The 21,007-nt window shown below is 37.6% G+C and overlaps 1 protein-coding gene across 5 annotated transcripts; it reads right to left on the bottom strand.

Moving 5' to 3' along the window:
• Positions 1-33: 33 nt before the first annotated feature.
• Positions 34-14,783, bottom strand: MTRF1 (mitochondrial translation release factor 1). 5 transcript variants are annotated; one of them, XM_067563193.1, is made up of 11 exons: positions 14,731-14,783; positions 13,761-13,812; positions 12,182-12,621; positions 8,689-8,780; positions 7,716-7,797; positions 7,355-7,462; positions 7,094-7,266; positions 5,525-5,642; positions 4,503-4,639; positions 1,787-1,885; positions 34-233 (listed from the first exon to the last, which is right to left on the bottom strand). In XM_067563193.1, the coding sequence occupies exons 3-11, from the start codon at positions 12,597-12,599 to the stop codon at positions 129-131; spliced, it is 1,332 nt and encodes a 443-aa protein (XP_067419294.1). In that variant the 5' UTR covers positions 12,600-12,621; positions 13,761-13,812; positions 14,731-14,783; the 3' UTR covers positions 34-128. The 5 variants fall into 5 exon arrangements, with proteins under 5 accessions (XP_067419294.1, XP_067419293.1, XP_067419297.1 ...); XM_067563192.1 differs by having other exon boundaries at positions 14,476-14,752; XM_067563196.1 differs by having other exon boundaries at positions 12,182-12,474; positions 14,476-14,752.
• Positions 14,784-21,007: the final 6,224 nt, after the last annotated feature.

Genomic DNA, 21,007 nt, shown 5'->3' with positions numbered 1-21,007 from the left:
ATATTGGAAAGAAAGGCACAGATTTTAATCAACTTTTGACATCTAACAAATATTTCCATTTTATTTTGCCATAGAATTACAGGTACTTGTGTTGTATTTAGTACAAAAGCTCATCAGCCTCCTCCTCCTCAAGATTTAAAGTTTTCTAAATGTTGTATTAGGGCCTCCATCTCTGCAGACTCCAATAACCTGTTGATTAGCTCATCCAGTGCCCCCTCCCCACAGAGAAATTCCTATCAAACAAAAAAGAGAAGCATTAATGATTATAGACCAATATTTTTGGAATGCTGATCACTCAAGAAAAATTCCTGGAATATATTTGCATGGAGCCTGATCTTTATGCATCGACTTGTCAATTTTGCATTACTCCCCTGGTGTGAAATCAGTTTTAGGTAGTATAAAGGAATCAGCCGTAGGTATGCTGCTGAAGAACAGCACATGGTTACATAGCACCTTCTTGGCAATAACAAATGGAATTATTGGCACCATCTTGCCTCTCTCAAGCCACAATGCCTAAAAGAAATTAACTAATCTAGCAAGAATGTATGAGGATGTAGGATATTGTAATGAATAATGACCAAATTCTGATACCCTTATTCATGCTGAGTAGCAGCTTATTCACAAGACGTTCCACTGACTTCAGTAAGACAATTTGTGGAGTAAGGTACTATTCCATGTGAGTAAAGGTATTAGAATAGGATTCTAAAAATAATAAAATCAACAAGCAAATAATCTATACTGTCATAAGATCTTATTTGTGAAACCATGTCTTATTCTCCACCATATTGTCATGTGTATAATGATCCTCACTCATATGTCATATCTTAACCTACACTGTAAATATTCCAGAGCAGGGACCTGTACTCCTCTGTGTTCTCTAAGGGGCATAGCACATTGTTCAGAACAATTAAGTAAGTGCTATTTGCTCTCTGATGACAATTATATTAAATCTTAAACCTAAACAATAACATTTATATCTAAACTTAAAATATAAATCCAAATTATAGAACAAACTCAATCTTTAAACCCACCCCAAGAGTTAAAATCATTGTAAAACCTATCCATAAGTTGAACTTGCACAGAATACTTGCATATCATGTATTTGTTCGGCACATTCAAATAAAAAATATAACCATTTATAGAATTCTACCCAGAAATATAATGTCGATAACCTTAAAAAGAAACTTTCCTGTTTCCTTTAATGGTGACCTGCAAAGTGCAAAAATAATAATAATAATAATAATTTAAGTGTGTGTGTGTGTGTGTGTGTGTGTATCTGGAAGTGAGGGGTCGAGGGTTTTTCTTTATTTTTTTTTTAATTTTCAAACTTTTCTTCTTGCTTTTTTACCCTACACATATCAGGAATGTCAAGTCAAGTCCTCCCTGGTTTTACTGGAGGACTCATTTGATGTCACAGGTAAGTGCTGTGCGCTTTATTAGGCCTTCTTTATACACAAGAGAATCAAAAGAATTGGACTTGTGACTTTTTTTTTTGGTTGTTCCTCTTTAATAATATAATGTGTCACAAAGGGGGGAAAGAAAGATATAGGCTTTCCCAACCCATGATGTTCAGTACTTACTGGTATTTAATGGTAATTTACAATTTATATGCACTCTTAACGTCTTGACAAATTTAGCAATTACTTTCACAAGATTTACGTTGGCTTATGATGTAATAAGAATGTATATATATACACACACACACACACACACACACACACACACACACACACACACACAGTCTCTTCTGAAAAGATTTTACATGTGTTATCATAAACATAACTACCTTGATATTGCGGACATCGTATGAGATTCTGTGGTCAGTGACTCTGTCCTGGTTGAAGTTATAGGTACGAATTCTCTCTGACTGGGCTCTTGTCCCTATCTGTACAACAACAACTTCCATTATTTTTTGAGTTTTATAAACAAAATTCCTTAAAAAGCAGTATATGAATACTCTCAAACAAAATTGTAATAGATCAACCTCTACTATAGATACATATAGTACTTTAAACACACAGATTATTAATCTGATCATTACCTTGGATATTTTGGTCTACTGTGTAAGTATATATTTTGACAAGGTTTAAGATCTCTTCAAGCTCACTATTTCTGCACTGGCCCTAAAGTGATAATAGGAGTTAAAAAGCAGTTTAAGAAAACAAAGTTGTCACTAATGTCAGCAAATATGTCTACACACGTTAGGTCAACTAAGTAACTATTTTATAGTGACTCCTCAGAGTAGAACTGTAATATTGGAACCATCAAAATATATTATACTTCCACTAAGAGCCTCATCCTGCAAAAAATTCTGCAGGTGAGTAATTTTGTGTGTAAATAGCATCATACACGAGCATAGTTACTCATGTGCATAACTGATAAAGGCAGTGGGCTTGATCCAGTACCCATTGACTTGGATGGGTACTTGACCTGGGTACTCTGGCCTGCAGGGCCAGAATTTTAAAGGTATTTAGGCACCTATATATTCAGAGAGGTGCCTAGTAGGATTTTTAAAAGCCAATTTAGATGCTTAGGCATTTTGAAAATTCCATTATTTACCTAGTCGCCTACACCGGCTTTTGAAAATTCCACTAGGCGCCTAGCTGCCTCTTTAAGTGCCTAAATACCTTTAAAATTCTGTCCCTCGGTCACTAAAGAAAATATAACTAATTGCTTATAACTTTTGTTGGTAAAGAAAGCCATGATTTAACTAGTCAGACAGTTTCCATTATAACCATCCATTTCCAAAGAACACTCAAACTTTCTGAATAAACACTTTCTTTCCAGCTGAAAAGTCTCACAGTTGATAGCTCAAAGATGCATGTGGGGGAAATTTGAGAAAAATGGTGTAGAGATGTTCTTCAGTGTTGCAAGACTATGAAAATATTTTCCCATTTTAAAATTGAGAAACCTCTAGCAGCTGCCAGCTCACTGTTTAAATGTCCCATTCTGAATGGCTACTATCTTTACAGCAGTGGCAAGGAACTTTGCTTGGAACTCCCACAGTCCTAGCTAGATGAAACTGTAGGGTTGCAACTCTCACTAATGGTAATTAAAGTGGCACTTCTAATTATGAGTTCCAGAGGGGTAGCTGTGTTAGTCTGTTTTTAGCAAAACAGCGAGAGTCCTGTGGCACCTTAAAGACTAACAAATTTATTTCGGCCTAAGCTTTTGTGGGCAGAAACCCACTTGGTCGGATACATGCCACAAGACTCTCGCTGTTTTACTTCTAATTATGTAATCAGCAAACTCAAAATGTACTCCATATAACAGAGGTATGGTGAAGGACCAATACTAGAGTATGTCTGAGAGAAATGAAGCAAGAAGAAATAAACAGAGTATTTGTGACATTGGGAGTCCTCTAGTGGTGACAAGATAAAGAGTTAAAAGCAAATCTGAAAGTTTCAAAACTGAATTTCAATTACAGTTTTTGGTTGGTTGGTTGATTGGTTTTTTTTTAATGGAGGGTGAGACTTTGAAAAGTGCTCAAGGAAACAGATGCACAACTCCCATTTAAAATCAACAGAAACTGGATGCCTAACTCACCTAGGGACTTTTGAAAGTCTCACTTGCAGCCATATTTATATTTCCAAACAAAGAATTTATTTAATACATTCTGAAACATTAAGGGTGGGAGTTTCAATTCAGCTGTCCAATCCCATTAATTTTAATAGGAACTGCACATCCAAATCCCTTAGGCAGTTTTGAAAAATCTCAGCCTAAATTCCAAACAATAAGATAAAGGCTTCATCAGCTGTAGTTAACTTAAATGCAATCTGCAGTTAGTGGTTAAATAACTGACTTGGAAGTTTGTAAGTACTGAAGCTTTGGGGTTTTTTGTTTTTTTTATTAATTGCTTCTTTCCACTGAAGAAGTTCACATTGTAAAACCAAGATGCTCAGAGCAAGAGATAAGAATGGTGGTGTACAGGAAAAAACTTCCAACCTTACAACTTAAGTTAATTATAAGTTAATCAATAAAAATTATTTCTTCCTCAAGAGCTTGGCTAAACTTTCAAAAACATAATGAATCATCATATGGCTCTAACGTGGCAAGATTTTTGGTATCAAGAATGTTCTTATTTTTCCCCACACTCTGCAGGTGCCTAGCAATTACTGTATTTTAGAATTGAATTAAGAACTTGACTACCAAAACTCATTGGACCAGAAAGCTCCTTTATATCACTTGGTAGTGTAAAAGGGCATTAAAGTGGGTTAAGTTACATGAAGTTATAAAGTTAGATTTGGATAATTATATCCACATTAAGTCTCCTTTACACTGTCAGAGAAATATAAACTCTGGCCTTGATAGTAATTAAGGGCCTGATTCTAATATGCATCTACAATCACATGCTTTCGTTTTTACCTACATCCTTCTGTACATACTTTCTCTCCTACTGCCTACACGAACAATGGGGGAGAAATTATTGTCACTAACCCTGAAAGCCCAAAGCTATGGCATAATGTCATCTCCAAGTTTCAATAAGGAAAACACGTTCTCACCTGCAGTTTTCTAGCATTCTGCTTTTGGCTCAGATCTTTCTCAATGATTTGCTGATACAGCTTAGTTCTCAGTGTCCGCAGAGCTATCTCCCTATTCAAGTGCTGTGATCGCTCCTGCTGACACTCTACTGTTAATCCTGTGTAGAATTCAAGAGAACAACAATTATATTATAACACATTATAATAAAGATCAAAAGATTAATTCTAAAACATTAGGCAAATGAAAACCTCCAGAGCTACTGCTCTTGCTCTAAGGGCCTGTTCATACTAGGATAAAAGGTGTGTTTTAAAAACATGCTAGCTAAAACATTTTAGATAGCATATTCTAGAACTGTAGTGTAAATGGGACAAATTATTAATACAGGTGGGATAGGTGAACCTGAGGGGGTTTTTATTGGGGTTCACTGGACCACCTTTAATTATGGTGCTGCATCCGGGGGCCCAAGGTTCATCTACACCAGCTAATATGTGTTAAAATATAATTTGTCTTGTCTACACTAGAATGTTTAAAATAATAATAGAAAGTTATACACACACATTATACATTGCTATATAATAATTATTTAGCATTTTCATCAATAGAGCTCAAAGCACTTTACATGAGGTAAATATGATCTCAGTCTTTTGTTTACATAGGACCTAATGCTGCAAACTGTACCCTCAATTGTCAGTGACTTTAATGAGAGTGGTGGGTGCTCAATTAACAGAAGTTGTTTACATCTTTCACCATGTCCCTGTCTCACTCCAAAGTATGGTCCGTTTATTAAGTTTGTCACATTGTAAAGATAAAATTGGCCATGCTGTGTTTGACATAAACAGTACAGACCAACACACTCCCCTGCAAAAAATGAGACGGGCCATCTGACTTTCTCTATTGGCTGCAGTCCTACCGTCTGTTCTGTGCAGACAGACCCTAGTGCCTAAATGAAGCAGCGTGCAAGATCAGAGCCTTTGATTTTGGGATCTGAGGTATGTGTGCTAAAAGGCAAAGATTAAAAATACAAATCCTCAAACACACTTACTAGTAGGAATGTGAACAATTCTCACAGCGCTGTCCGTTGTGTTAACATGTTGCCCTCCTGCACCTTTGGCCCTAAAAGTATCTATACGCAAATCCTTAGGATGCACTTTAACATCTACCTAATTGAAAGAAAATGAAGTTACCATCCATTCATAACCTTTATAAAAGAGATACTATGAGTTTAAAAACACCACTTCTGTCCAAAAACTGCTTTCCTCTCATTGTTACCAGTTACACCTAGGTTACTCTAACTGAAAGAAATTAGTGAACAAACAACATTTCTGTTCTTTTCAGTTTGTTTACTCTGTGCCTTTGATAACCATTTTTGTGTAGTCAAGTTCAGTTTCCCCTATGTAGTCAGTCAATTTCCCCTGTTTGTGCAAAGTCTTCACATAGCAACGGGAGAGAGAAAAATATAATTACAAAATAGGAAAATGTTATTGTAAAACCACAACAATTGGCAGGTAGTCTCAGGGCAGGTCTATACTGCCGGAAAAATTCGGCAGAAGTCGACGGGAGTTATGCAAGCTACTCCGCATACCTTGCGTAACTCCTGTCGACTTCGTAACTTCCCTTTAGCGCTCTGTCTGCACTGCACTGCAGAGACAGGAAATACGTTCCCGTCGACAGCGCTACGCTTGTTTTGGAGGTGGTTTTAAAAGATCAACTTCCGGATCGATTGGCGTGTTTTCACTGCTGCTCAATCAAACCAGAAAAATCGATTTGCCGCCATCAGTGTGTACGTAGCATCAGAAGCAGGTTAAGTACCAGAAACTACCTTTGATTTCCTAAACACTTATGAATTTTCTAACTTAACACCCATGTGTAGTCCCATTGATTTAAGCACATGTGTGTTTGCAGGATCAGGGCTTAAAACTGCTGAAGAATAAAGAACCAGACCCTGGACCGATCCCTGTGGAACCCTATTTGATATGTATTTTCAGCTTGACTGAACCACTGACAACTAATCTCTAGGAATGGTTTTATGCACCCACCTTATAGTATCTCCATCTAGGTTGTATTTCCCTAGTTTGTTTATGAGAAGGTCATGCAAGACAGTATCAAAAATCTTGCTAAAGATATACCACATTCCCCCATCCACAAGGCTTGTTACCCTGTCAAAGAAAGCTGTTAGCTTGGTTTGACACAATTTGTTCTTGACAAATCTATGCTGACAGTTACCTAGATTTTTTCAAATTGATTGCTTGATTATTTGCTCCATTATTTTTCCAAGTACTGAAATTAAGCAGACTGGTCTGTAACTTTATGCCCTTGAACTGTACTTTACCTCAGGCAGTAGTGGATTTCTGAAGAGCTGTTTTTGAGGATTCAGTTAAGTTTGTAGGGAATCATTTAGCCAGGTGTAGAGCACAGAGTCACAGCCCTTCACAGAAGAAAAGCTTGTGGCTCCTTTGTTAGGACTTGCACAATACACATTGGCACCAATAAAATAACAGCAGTAACTTGGCTTAGTCCTTGGGCTTTGTTGTTTTAAATATAACCTTCTTAAATACCAGAAAGGAAGGGAAGGAAGACACTTCAATTTTATTCTGATTAAAGGTTAGTTTACCTCCTGTGGCTGCGGTAGGACAACAACTGACATTGTCCCAGTGTGAATACGCTGCATTCTTGACGATAGGCCAATCTCAGGGATTCGCTGAACTCTGTGAGTCCCTCCTTCATGTTTTAAATACCTGTAGACACTGTCTCCTGAAATATGAGCAGCTGCATGGTGCAATCCACCTTTAAAGACAAATAATACATAAGGGGTATAGGCCAAAAGCAAGTTTTAACTTAGTCTTGTTGGCAAAAAGAAAATATATTATTATACCAATTTCAGCTGGTGTGTAGTTCAGAATTTCAAAGGTCCAACGTTTGTAATCTGCATAATTCCTGTACATCTCAAACATTTCTTTGGTGAACTGTTGGCAAATGTCACCTAAAAATTATATATTTAGATAGTACAACATGAAATATAAGTTTATAGAATCTTGCTTTAAAATTACCAATTTTTAGCATTAGCAGTAACTCTAAACATCATTTTCATTGGAGATGAATTAATATTCATCTGAATAAAGCGCTCTCTCTAGAAAGTACCATTTTACATTATTAAAATGTAAGAGGAACAATTGAAGCCTTGTAAACCTGGATGGAGGTTTGGAGTAACCTTTACGTGTGATGACTTTGCTGACCTCCAGTGGTTCTGCCCGATGTCATCTCTAATATAACATCACTTTCATCATGTTTATCCCTTGGTACTATACTCTGGAAGAGCTGAAAAGAAAGAAGAAATATCAGTATCTCCCACATGCTAGTGTCTCCCTTCCTGACCAAATTTACAGCCAGCCATCATGGTTGCATCAGTTTGAGCACATAAAACCTCAGACTTGTAAATGCAAATCAGATAGTTAGGAGTGCAAATTACTCAATCAATGCTGTAGTCTGATATTCGGGCACATACGGGTAAGATTTTGGGGTTTTAATGGAGGCTAGCTGAAAACCTGACTCCCCAACACCAAGCATGAGACCACCAAATCAGCCACTGCATCTGCACTGTCTTGTGAACATAAGACATTAGCCATGAAAGTCAGTTTACACGGACATTGATCTTATTTTTCAGAAGATTCCATTTCATACAACCAGATTATCTTCATTTTCTAAAATATAGACACTTGATTCACAACACAAAGCCTTCCACTGAATTTCTTTCAGCTTCTCTTATTATAATTATTTTCACACACTGGTCTCATTCAGCTGAAGACAATGATAAAGGATTGAAAGTTGCACAAGGATAAAGTCTTTCAAGGCATCTCTGTCCACCCTCTGCTGCCATGAACGACAGGTGAATCATCATGTCATGTCTTCACAGTGTTAGAGCCTTTTCAACGTCAGCAGACAAACAAGCACACATACAAATAGTGTCTAATAGAAAGAGCTTCTAAGATGCATTTGGCAGTAGAGAGACTTCCCAATAGTGAACATTTCCAGGTCTTTTCCAATGAGAAAACAGAAGCTAGGCCTCTGTTTCATTAACTACACATGTTATGGTCTACTGTTAAGAAAAATCTTGCCTGGAACAATAAAATTGCATGGCTGTATGAAGACTTGTAAATGAATAAGTCAAGAAATTTCATTTTAAAAAGACTATCTTCACCTCTATCTCACCTTTTTGCAAAACGTGTTGAATATTTGGTTCATGATTTCCTTCTCCTGTAAGGCAAGTTCTATCAGCTGTTTCTCATCTTTGCTGTCTAGGTCTAAATTCCAATGATAAAAATAAATATTAACCGAACTTATTTAGTTTAAAGCAAGCTGTAATACAAATGCCAAATTACACCTATTACAATGGATAACAGCTTGCATTGCAGGGAATTGCTTTTTCTCAGCATGCAATATCAAATAATGACAGAAGTATAAGATTATACATATTATGTTAAATGTTCACATCTTCAGAAACCCTGGATGTCTTGGGAGACTGGAAATGGAGCACACAGCATTTTACCTCTACATCTCCATCTCGTCAGTAGCAGCTAAAAGTCACACATGTTCCCCATGTCACAGCTCTTCACTAGTATACATTAAACAAATTGGTAATCTAATTCCTAACTAAAATTAACCACTATTTACACTAATAACTAATTGGCAAACTTGTTGGCAGTCTCAACAGTGAGGCCAGGGACTGAATGGGTAGGAATACAGAACTACAGTAGAACCTCAGGCTATGTATACACTGACAGATCGACTTATCTGGATCAACTGAGTGGTCAGTGAAGACCCGCTCAGTCAATCCAGAAGTCAACGTTATTAATCCACCCCCACAAGTGCAGTGCAAGTGCAGTGCAGTGAAGACGGTGCGCAGAAGAGAAGCACAGCAGTCGACGGGAGTTACGCAAGTTCTTTGCGTACTCTGCATAACTCCCATTGACTGCCGCCGAATCGCGGACGTAAGTGTAGACTAACCTTCAGAGTTACGAACATCAGAGTTATGAACTGTCCGGTCAGAAGTACGCAATCAGGCAACAGAAGAGACAAAAAAGAATGCAAATACAATACAGTACTGTGTTAAACATAAACTATTTAAAAAAATAGGAAAGTTTAAAAACAATTTGACAAGGTAAGGGAACTGTTTCTGTGTTTGTTTCATTTAAATGAAGATGGTTAAAAGCATTTTTCTTCTGCATAGTAAAGTTTCAAAGCCATATTAAGTCAATGTTCAGTTGTAAACTTTTGAAAGAACCACCATAATGTTTTGTTCAGAGTTATGAACTTTTCAGAGTTACAACAACCGCCATTCACAAGGTGTTCATAACTCTGAGGTTCTACTGTATCCTTCTACTGAGGATGAAGGAGGTTCTATTACATCAGGATTTTTATCTATGTGCTTGTTTTTAAAAGTAAATTTATGGTGGATAAACACAACCACCCTGGAGACCGACATCCTCTATTTTACCAAAGAGGAGTAAGAGCAAGGGCAGTGGCAATCTAAACTTTCCCACCAATATGTCTCATCCTTGATCTAGCGGCATCACTAAGCCCTGGTCTACACTTACCTGGAGATTCAGCGGCAGTCGATGGGAATTATGCAAGCTACAGCATCGACTGCTGTGCTTCCCCTCTGTGCTCCATCTTCACTGCACTGACGGGAACTGTGTTCCCATCGATGCAGCGCTACGCCACTTAAGGGGGTGGTTTACCAGCGTCAACTTCTGATCGATTGAGCGGATCTATACTGACCACTCAACTGATCCAGAAAGATCGATTTGACGGCCGCAACTTTGCCATCGTCAGTATAGGCATACCCTAAAGTCAAAGGCTTTAGCATGGTTCAGAAACACAGGTAAGGTACCACCAATGCTAACAAAAGGAACAGTTCTGTAGGAGTCGGAAGAATGGTCTAATGCCTATAGCAATGGCCTGGAACAAAGGAGGCCTGGGTTCAATTTCTAGAGCAGCCACAGGCTTAACACTGGATAAGTCAGTTCATCTACCCTGTGTCTCAGATCCCCATCTATCAATTGGGGATATTTCCTTATTTCACAGGAGGTTGTGAGCGTAAAATCCACTGATTGGTCAGATGCTCAGAAACTATAATGATAGAAGTACCTAAGTAGAGCAGCGAGCATGGTCATGTGAGGGAATAAATGTGTTTTAACAGGATCCCATGATACAGTTGTAGTATAATTAGGTTCTAAATTACATTAACCTCACTAATCTTTTTGCCCTTCTTTTGTCTATTTATTTCTCTTCTTCCATGTCTAATTCATTCTGTCTATCTCCATACAATCTTATGGAACTGATAAAAATTTTTCATTACAATTTTTTAACCAAAAATTAATTTTTTTTTCAAAACTGAAACATTTAACCAGAACAATTAGGTTTTTCCCTCAATATTTTCTAGTTTTGGTTCCAGTTTTCAGTTTCTTCCCCTGTCTTATTCAGTGGCAAAATAGAAAAAAGAAAACAAAAAAAGAGAGAGCAAACTGAAAAACCAACAAAAAACATTTCCAAACCCCCCAAAACTAAATAACCTACAAAAATTCCTTTTCTAAACCTGCAGAATGAAAATTATTTCAAAATTTCCCCAAATAATAGGTTTTTTTTTTACCAGCTATACTTTTTTTTAAAATCTAGTTTTGTTTTTTCTCCATTCTCTCTCTGAAAAGTAGCATATCCTTTCATTCTCCTTCATGTACTTTGTTGGCTATCATTTTTCTTTCCCATACTGTATGTTCTTCCCTGTTCCTCCATTTCTTTCCTCTAAAACCTCTCTGCTCTACATTCTGTTGTCTCTCTCTACTAATTTACTACCCATCAGTGTATCAGTGACTATTTTCCTTTTCTACTGTGCAGATTACCTAACATTGCCTACTCTAAATTTAATTTGCCAGTGTTGCACAATTATCTGATTTGTACGATCCTTGCATTTCTTCCTACTCCTGACTAATATTAATAATACTATCATCAGCAATTTCTTGCTTTTCACCCCATCAGTCAATTGACAACATCAGTCAATATGTTGAAAACCACTGGACATAGTTCTGATCCTGGGATAGCCATTTGTTTATTCATTGCATGTGTGAGTTCTCAAATATCTTCAACGAACTAGTATTTCACACCAGGTTAAACTGAAGCCTGACAATTCAGGGCTTGGGGCTGATCATCTCCCAAGAGATGTGGAGAGTCCATAATTAAATAGATATCAGTGAACTAAACATCAAAATTCAAATTTAAAAGACAATCTCAAGTCAGACATGTACTATGAATCCCCCTGCACCCCGCCCAAAATAAATTAGCCTTACCTAAAATATGTTCCTAAGAAAAAGCTGCCATTAGCCCTATGAAACAAGGGCTGCAGTAGTCTTAAAAACAATGCTTTCTAGAATATTTTAGCTAAAGACAACATCCACATGACCTTGAATATGTAATGTAAATGACACTGGCCTGCTCTCCCAAGTTGGGCACTCAGGCCTCAAGAATAGGTGTGGTGGGGCTAAAGCAAAATTAAATGGGAGGATCAAGAAAGCTTTAATAGGGACATAGAGGAAATGTATGTCCCTAGATTGCTCCCTAAGAGACTTGTTTCAAATTCTGGGTAAGAAGGCACATCACATCATGAATAAAAAAAGCTGCTTTGCATAAACAGATATATTTTACTTACTTGCGCACATGGCTTCTATCTCTTGAACTTCTCTTTCTGCTTCTTTTATTTCTTGAAGTGTTGCTGCCAGGGTAGATAGATGAACATGTCTTCTGCTCAGAGTACTTCGATCATACTCATTCACTGAGTCACTATTTAACAACTGGCCAACCTCCTGGAATTCTCTGTTTAAGGTCTCTAGATATTTTTCCATAGCTTCATGCTTCCACAATGCTCTAAAATCCTGATGATATCTCCTTGACCAATCATTACATGACTGAGTAGGTTTAACTGTATTCAATAAATACTTGCGCCTAAAAAGAGAGTGTTCCATCATGTGACCTACCCTTTTAACAAGAGGAGAGCAACGAAGGCCATAGCAATGGAAACAATGAGCAAGCAAACTTCGAAAAAGCCTAATGCCTTGGGGAAATTTCATCTCAGCTTTTACTGTTCACCACCTGAAATTTAAAGCAGATATAATATGGACCACTTTTTCATTGGCTTTTTTTTAATGTGTATTTTAACATGCTAAATAGGAATTGAATCCTGCTCTCAATTCCATCAGTGTAAATTTAGTAATGCCATTGTCTTAGATGGATCTATCCCAGATTTAGGTCTGGACCACACTAGATATTTTTTATTGAATAGCTATGTTCGTTAGGAGTATGAAGAAAATCACATCCCAATTAACATAGTTATGCCAGCAAAGCTGAAGTACAGATGCAGTTATACCAGCAAAAATGACCTTCTGCTGGTATAGCTTATTTGATTTGGGGGAACTGGTTTAAGCTATACCAGCAAAAGAACTTTCTTCCTGGTATAAACTGCATGTACAGTAGGGGGAATTGCCAGTGTAGCTCTGCCAGTCTATCTACACCAACAAACCCTTTCTAGCATAGGCAAGGTCTTACAGTAGTGTAACTGAGAGCACAACTTGGCCATGAGTGTAACACCAGCCCTAATCTTGCATATGTGTAGTCTTGCCAATTAACCTGTTGCATCAATGTTTGCAGGATTGGTGCCATTGCAACAGTGCTACATAGCCCACTGTGCACCATGCATATTTTTCCAAAGTAAACTTAAAATAAGGGACATAAAATAATTTCAATAATTAAAAAAAGAAAGCAGTCTTAAATACAACTGATTTGTTTGTCTGAACTAGTCTACAGTGATGCAGAAACAGTAACATAGTGCTTATTCCTTTTGGAAGTTATTGTTCAGGGAAATCTGAACCAGTTTGTACATTTCACATCACAGATCCTGTTTTGAACCTTTCCCAGTTTGTAAGAGGAATTCTGGCCAATAGCCCCAAAGGGCAGTTCTGGTGGCCAAGAAGAGCTATAGCAGTAATTCCACCTCCTTTTTCTTGACCATATCATGACACACTTCTGTCAGAAACAATGCACAATCAGGCCAGTCATCTACAGCCCTAGACTTAGTTGCACAGGCCTAAATTCAGATTTCACTTAAAAAGATGCAACTCCATCGATGTCAATATTCACCTGCTTATGCCAGGTCAATTTGGTCCACAATTTTCTACGTTGACACCGCCGCATTATAAAAACAATATGAAACACCACTAAGAGAGTTAGAGTACCTGATGTTCTGGAAAGCAGAAGTAGTCAATAATTCAGCCTCACCTGAGCTCTCTGGAAATTAAAAACAAACAAAAAAAGGTTATTTTAGGATATCTAAACTACTGCGTAGCTTGGACAAACTGGGCTGATGCACTGCCTAGAAATAATTATACACATGCAAAATAAATGTCCCTCTCTTAAATAGACATCAGATTAAACTTGTCCCAAAATGTAAGTATTTTGAAACCAAACTTTTACAAAATTTATGGCTAACACACGTTTCTATTAACTATTTTGAAATTTTAATTAAAACTTCTTTTTAAACAAATAAAGAACCAGAAAGTGAAACTGATGGTGAAAAAACTGAGACTGACTACTAGTCTATTTTCACTGTTCAATCAGAGAGCTAATAAAAAACTGAGCAAGAAGTAAATTAGATTTTAAAATGTCTTTCAGTTTTAATAATCAAGGGCACTATAAGTAACAGAAAAAAATGTAATTCTTAAAAATAGTTTTAACTGATGATTTCAGTTAAGTTTCATTTATTTCAATTTAAATAATAACAATTAAAAATTCACCTATCCAAGGCTTTAGATGCCGTAACACACCACTAACAATACAATTAAATCTCAGCAGCATTAAAGTGATCAATGCAGCACGAACTCAGCCAGCCAGCCCCTTCCACCTCTTCATCATTATAGGAATATATTATATTTGTAAATTTAAAATCCCTACCTAACTATAATCCGAGTTGCTGTTACAGTTAATTTTAGGTTCTCATTTTTTCCAATTAAACCCTTTGCTCTTTATTCTCCATGCCACCATCCTTGCAGCAGCTCTCTTCGCAGTGCTAACATCCTAGTAAGCACTGCTAGAAGTGACAATATCCTTGGAACCAAAGATTTTTCTGGAGGTGTATTGTAGAGACAAAAAATGATAGCAGGAATTTTAAAATAAACTTGCCCAGAGAAGAACAGACCGAGACAGTACCTTATAACATGCAGCCATTACAAAGAGGAAGAGACTGAAAAGGAAGTAAGGAACTATCACTCCCAGCATTCCTGCTAAGCACTACAGCTCCCAGAATGCCACAGTCACAGGGGTGTTAACCCTTGTCTCATCATAGCCCAGAAAGGAAACATACTCAGATGGAGAACACTCAACTTCTAACAATATTATGTATGTTTATTTTTATTATTATTTTATGTTATTGTGGCAGTGACCAAAAGGTCCCAGCCAATGTCCTTATTGTGTAGCAGCTAGCACAATATCAATAAAAAGTATCCTTTTATCATTTTTGTTGAATTCACAAAATTGCTAAACCCAACTACTCAAAAATCATGAGTCAGGCCCTTACAAAATCATGGGATTGACTAAAAATCATGAGATTTCAAAGAATAATAAATTTCAGATTATTTTTATTTGACTTGTTCGTTTATGGGTAGTGCGGGTCAGGAATTTTTTGAGTAAACAGTTTTTCATCAGTAACTGTAAATTTTGGGAATGGTATCAGCATGCATTTGTATCTCTTAGGAGGTGGGGCACAGAATTTGTTACCTTAGCCCCTGCACTCTTTGGAATGTGCCATAGACATTAATGATTTTAAATAATCAAACTATCTTCTCACATTAAAATATGATTAAATCCTTAAAATCATAGGCAGGTAAATCATGAGAGGACAGCCAAGTCTGTTGTTATTAAATTATATAAAAGTCACAAACAGATCATGCACTCAAACTTACAAAATTACCAAACTGGTTCCAAAATCAGAAGTAATGCCAACAAAAATTACATCAATTTCAGTTGAAGCTAACAATAGTTATTACATTGGAGTATATCAAGCTTTTGATTAAAAGCAAATAGGATTAGTTTATTATTAAGCCTAATTGAGAAGGGGAAAAGAAGTATAAAAAAGGTAAACACTTTCTTTATGTAATATAAAAAGATGCCAGAACATGTTTAATAGCTAATTATATGTGGTGTGGCCAATTAATTTTTGCATAGGCATTCATGAGCTCCATTACTGTAAATGGAAATTAGACGTGCTAAAAGAAACACAGATCTCTGTATGCTTACATACCTTGCAGTATCAGTGAATAGAAAATCCTTCACTTTCTGCTATTGTCTAGGCACTGAAGTAAAGGGTTGTCTCACTATACAATAACTCTCTGCAACTTGTTCTGATTTGTTGGACTTCTGTGCCTTCACTGAGACCCACTGACATTAAGTGGGGCACCACACAGACACAGGGAAACACAGGCATAAAACCATATTTCATTTATACAGATACTGGTTTATGTTAATATGTTTTGAAATCAAATTATTCACCAGGCACAATTACAAGCTTATTATAATTTATATATTGGTATAATATTGTTACCCCTTTTGATCAGAGCAGTTAGCCAATAAGCAGGGCCTTGTGGGTTGTTTCCGTCAGGAGGAGATATTGATGATAGAATGAGGTTTTTATTGGATGCAATCCTGTTTATTTATAAAGAATGTGTACAAAGTCCTATTTCGCTCACAATAGGATCAAATGCCAGGAGGCATCTGTTTGCTTACAGTTTCAAGCCTTTCCAGCCAGCACTCTTTCCAAAATGTTCTCTCTTGCCTTTTTGTCAAGGCCATGCTACAAATGCTTCTCGTTATCTCTCATTTCTGCTGTTCTCTGGATTTTTGTTTGTTTTTACACAAACACACAGCTGTAAACAAATCAATCCCCAGCTTTAGTGTTTGTACTGAGTCTAGTCTTTGTGGCGTCTATTGTTTCTGCTATCACTAAAGAAAAAAGCATTTAACTGTGTCCTCATTTAGCCTGAATAGAAGGTGGCTAGCATGCACATCAGCTTCATAGATCAAAGACAGGCTTTCTGGGAGCCACCCAACATTCAGCATAACAACATGATTGGTGTATGCAATGACACTTAGATCTGGTCTACATTTCAGACCTATATACAAACCTATATACCTACATCGTGAAAAATCCATACCCCTGAGTGATGTAGTTATACCAATAATCCTCCATGCAGATAGCATTATGTTGGTGGGAGAAGCTCTCCCGCCAACATAGCTACCGCCTTTCAGGGAGGTGGATTAAGATGCTTAGGCCTTGTCTACACTAGCACTTATGCCGGCAAATCTTTTGTCACTCAAGGATGTGAAACCACCCCCTTTCCCCCGAGCAACATACATTTTGTCAGCATAAGAGGGAGAGCTCTCTCCCATCAACATAATGCAGCTACACAAGCGCTTATGCCGGCAAAACTTATGTTGCTCAGTGGAGTGTTTTTTCACACCCCTGAGCGACAAAAGTTTTGCCAGTATAACTGCTAGTGTAGACATGGCCTTAGAGCATCTTCATTAAAGTACTACAGCAGTGCCGCTGCACCAATGCAACATTTTAAGTGTAGACTTCCCCTGAGTTAGTTCCCCAGACCTGAAGAAGAGCTCTGTGAAAGTTCAAAAGCTTCTCTTTCTCACCAACAGAAATTGGTCCAATAAAAGATATTACTTCACCCACCTTGTCTAACTAAATACAAGAATTCTAGGAAACGCTATTGTACATCTTACTTAATTGGAACCTGTCTCCAAACTATTTTCACGACATCACTTCATTGTTGGTATTCAGTTGTTAATGTAAGCAGCATTTACTAGCAATAAATGTTTCACTAGACATCTATATTATTATAAAATAAATATTATTTAAAACACACCAAAATATGAAGGGTACCTTTAATAAATAGTAATACTAATAAATGGTAAAACATTATTACAAACAGAGTTGATAGCACTGCCTATTGCTAAGGTTGCTTAACACTTTCTATTTTAAGACTCTGCTTTAAGTTGCGTATAGCTTTGTCAAACTTTAACCATTTGAACTGAAATTCTCCTTCTGGGTGTTTGCCTCGGGTTAAATCTTTGAACCTCTTTCCAAGAATGAGATTAGGAAATAATATATTGCTCTACCATATTACATTTTTTAAACATTTAATTGAGAAACTCTAGTGATCATATAATTAAAGACAGTATCATAATGCATACCCACAAATGGGCCAAATTAAAGTTCCACAGTCAATATTAATTCTTCATTTACTAATCTTTGCATGACAGACTTTTCAGCTGTAATGTTCCTTTAACATAGTTATTTTGTATACAGTATGAGTTGTCTTTTTTCAAGCAAATCAGATTCAAAGGCATATGATAAAAAAATAAATAAAAACCAATGGTTCAAAAATGAAAAATAAAGAAAAACATGCTTATAACTAAAATAAATCTAAATCCTATTTCCTTCTGTGAAAAAATATATAGCTCCTTTTGCCCAGAATCTCAAAGATATTTAGGTTCCTATCTCCCATTGAAATTAATGGAAATTAAGAGCCCAAATACCTTTGAGAATACCTTTTAGGCTCCAGGACAGAATGGTCCATTTTCACAATGAAAAGAGGTAAATAGCAGGATCCTCCAAGGATCTGTACTGTGACCTATGGTCTTCAACATATTCATAAATGATCTGGAAAAGGGGGTGGACAGTGAGGTGGCAAAAATTGAAGACTATACAAAATTGAAGACTATACAAAATTACTCAAGATAATTAAGTTCAAAGGTGGCTGCAAAGAGGTACAAATGGATCTCACAAAACTGGGTGGTTGGGCAACAAAAGAGCAGATGAAAATCAATGTTGATAAATGCAAAGTAATGCATATTGGAAAAAACAATCCCAATTATGTATACAAAATTATTGGTCTAATTTAGTTGTTATCACTCAAGAAACAATCTTGGAGTCTTTGTGGATAGTTCTCTGAAAATATCTGCTCAATGTACAGCGGCAATCCAAAAAGCTAACAGAATGTTAGGAACCATTATGAAGGGGACAGAGAATAAAAGAGAAAATATCATAATACCACTATGTAAATCCATCGTACGCACACACTCAAAATACTGTGTGTAGTTCTAGATGCCCCATCTCAAACAACATATATTAGAACTGAAAGAGGTACAGAGAAGGGCAGCAAAAATGATTAGGGGTGTGGATTAGCTTCAATATGAGGAGAGATTAAAAAGACTGGGACTGTTCATCTTAGAAAAGAGACAACTAAGGGGGGATATGATAGAGGTCTATAAAATCATGAGCGGTGTGGAGAAAGCGAATAGGCAAGTGTTATTTACTCCTTTACATAACACAAGAACCAAAGATCCCCCCAATGAAATTAACAGGCAGAAAGTTTAAAACAAACATAAGGAAGTTCTTCACACAGTGCATAGTCACCCTGTGGAACTCATTGCCAGGGGATGTTGTGAAGGCCAAAGTATAACTGAGTTCAAAAAAGAATTAGGTAAATTCATGGAGAATAAGTCCATCAGTAGCTATAAGGCAAGATGGTCAGGGACAGAATCCCATACTCTGGGTGTCCCTAAGCCTCTGACTGCCAGAAACTGGGACTGCATGACAAGGAATGGATCATTTGATAATTGCCCTGTTCTCTGAATTCTCTGAAACATGTGGCACTAGCTGCTCTCTGACCAAGTTTGACCATTCTTATGTTCCTAATGTCCTTAGTTAGACCAGCTGTTTCTCTATTGCTATTTTTTTGCAGTGTGGGGGTGGAACATAACTTGTGGAAATGAGGAAGAGCTGTGTCTCTGATTGAGTCAGGCCTACAAACAGCATTTCTGGGCCTCAGGGCAGAGCAATTAATGGCCCCCGTCCTCCTAGAAAGGGATGGCTGAGGTTTACAGCCATGGGTAGCAGGTAAAGCTTTCCCTCAGGGAGGCTAGTTCTGCATCCCACTTCTTTGGCCTGTGGCCCTGCCCACACTCCACCCCTGCTCCGCCTCAGACCCTGCTCCATCCCCTACTTACCACTGCATCTGTCCCACCATCAGTCCCCCTCTTCTCTTCCAGCACTCCCTCTTCTCCCCTTCTGTGAGTGACAGCAGGGAGGCTCGGCAAGGAGGGGGAGAGGAAGGATATGGTGAGCAGCAGCCATTATTGGTGAGCCTGAATTGAATCATTTGGAGCTGGTGAAATTTGTTATCCCTCTGGGGGGGCATAAAAAGGTTGAACTCACCTTTAGGGAATTTCTATGTGCTGAATAATTGTAGAGGGAAAGTGTAGAAATGAGAATGTAATGCACTCACACTAAAATTTTATTTTCTTCTCTCCAGAGACAAAGAGATAGAAATATACATAGCACAATCCTCCACAGTCTTCAGATCCAGAGTCTATAGTGCCCCATTCGGGCATTAACAACCTAATCATGCACTTATCTAGGTTGACAGCCATATACCAGAATGTATAGGTTGGCTATTATGGATGCCATGCTGCAAATATGGGTCTTAGAGTGATTGTTTGTCTACACTGGACAAACTCCTATTGTGGAATGGGGGTTGCAACCCCTGGTTGCACTTGAGTAGGTAGCTGTGCTAAGATATGGAAAATGGAACTTTTTAGCCTGAGGCCTACCTAGTCCTTTGGAAAATTGTATGACAGCATTTGAAGTGTATGCCAAAGTATTCATTTGCTTTGGTAAGCTAGAAAAAACTCATCTTGATATTGTGGATGCCAATTCATGTAGTGAATTGTGGTTTTCATATATTTTTTTTAATGTTAAAAAAACCAGAAAACTTACATAAAGCTCTTCTTCACTTTTTATGTAAGCTCAAAAGCTTTTCTTTCACCAGAAGTTGGTCCAATAAAAGATGTTACCTCACCCACCTTGTCTCTCACAAAGCATTGGAAAAGTCACTTTGTCCTTCAGTTAGTTCCCTTTCCCAGGAAAGTCTGAGAGACAACTTGCAAATCTGTGCAGCCACTAAGATTACAAACAGTTCCTGTCTCCACCTTCCAGAGAAGCTACAGACTTCAAAGGGCAGTTCTCAATGTGGAAACAGGTAACTCCTATTATGTCAACAGCAGCAAACCACTTAAGTGTCACACTTCACTTGGTAAAGTAGCCAGTCCAGAAACAAATATTAATTCTTAGAAATTTTTATGAGACTGCTGGGAATTGGGTGACCATATTTTCCAAAGATAAAGCAGGATGGGGCTAGCCCGAGTCACTCACCTGAGCCCTCTTCCCTCCCTTCCCCCCATGGTGCTGGCCCAAGCCCTCCTCTCACCCCTCAGACAGGATTGGTGCCGTTGCTTGCTCCAGCACTGCCTCCCGCCTGAGTTCTGTCTCTCACCCTGCATAGGGCTGGCATCACTGCTCCCCCCTCCCTTTCTCCCACATTCCTCTGCACCCCATTTTTTTTTTAAACAAAAAAGC

Source organism: Emydura macquarii, unplaced genomic scaffold (genome assembly GCF_026122565.2).
Source record: "Emydura macquarii macquarii isolate MOO-44397 ecotype Brisbane River unplaced genomic scaffold, CSIRO-AGI_Emac_v2 contig_2473, whole genome shotgun sequence".
Lineage (NCBI taxonomy): Eukaryota > Metazoa > Chordata > Testudines > Chelidae > Emydura > Emydura macquarii.
The sequence above is the reverse complement of the archived record's forward strand: the minus strand, read 5'-3'. Positions and strand labels throughout refer to the sequence as shown.

Coding starts and splice junctions, on each gene's coding strand:
- MTRF1 (XM_067563193.1), bottom strand. CDS start 12,599: ATGAAATTTCCCCAAGGCATTAGGCTTTTTCGAAGTTTGCTTGCTCAT. Junction 8,781..12,181: donor GATAGAAGCCATGTGCGCAA/GTAAGTAAAATA, acceptor ATTGGAATTTAG/ACCTAGACAGCAAAGATGAG. Junction 234..1,786: donor ACGATGTCCGCAATATCAAG/GTAGTTATGTTT, acceptor TTTGTTTGATAG/GAATTTCTCTGTGGGGAGGG.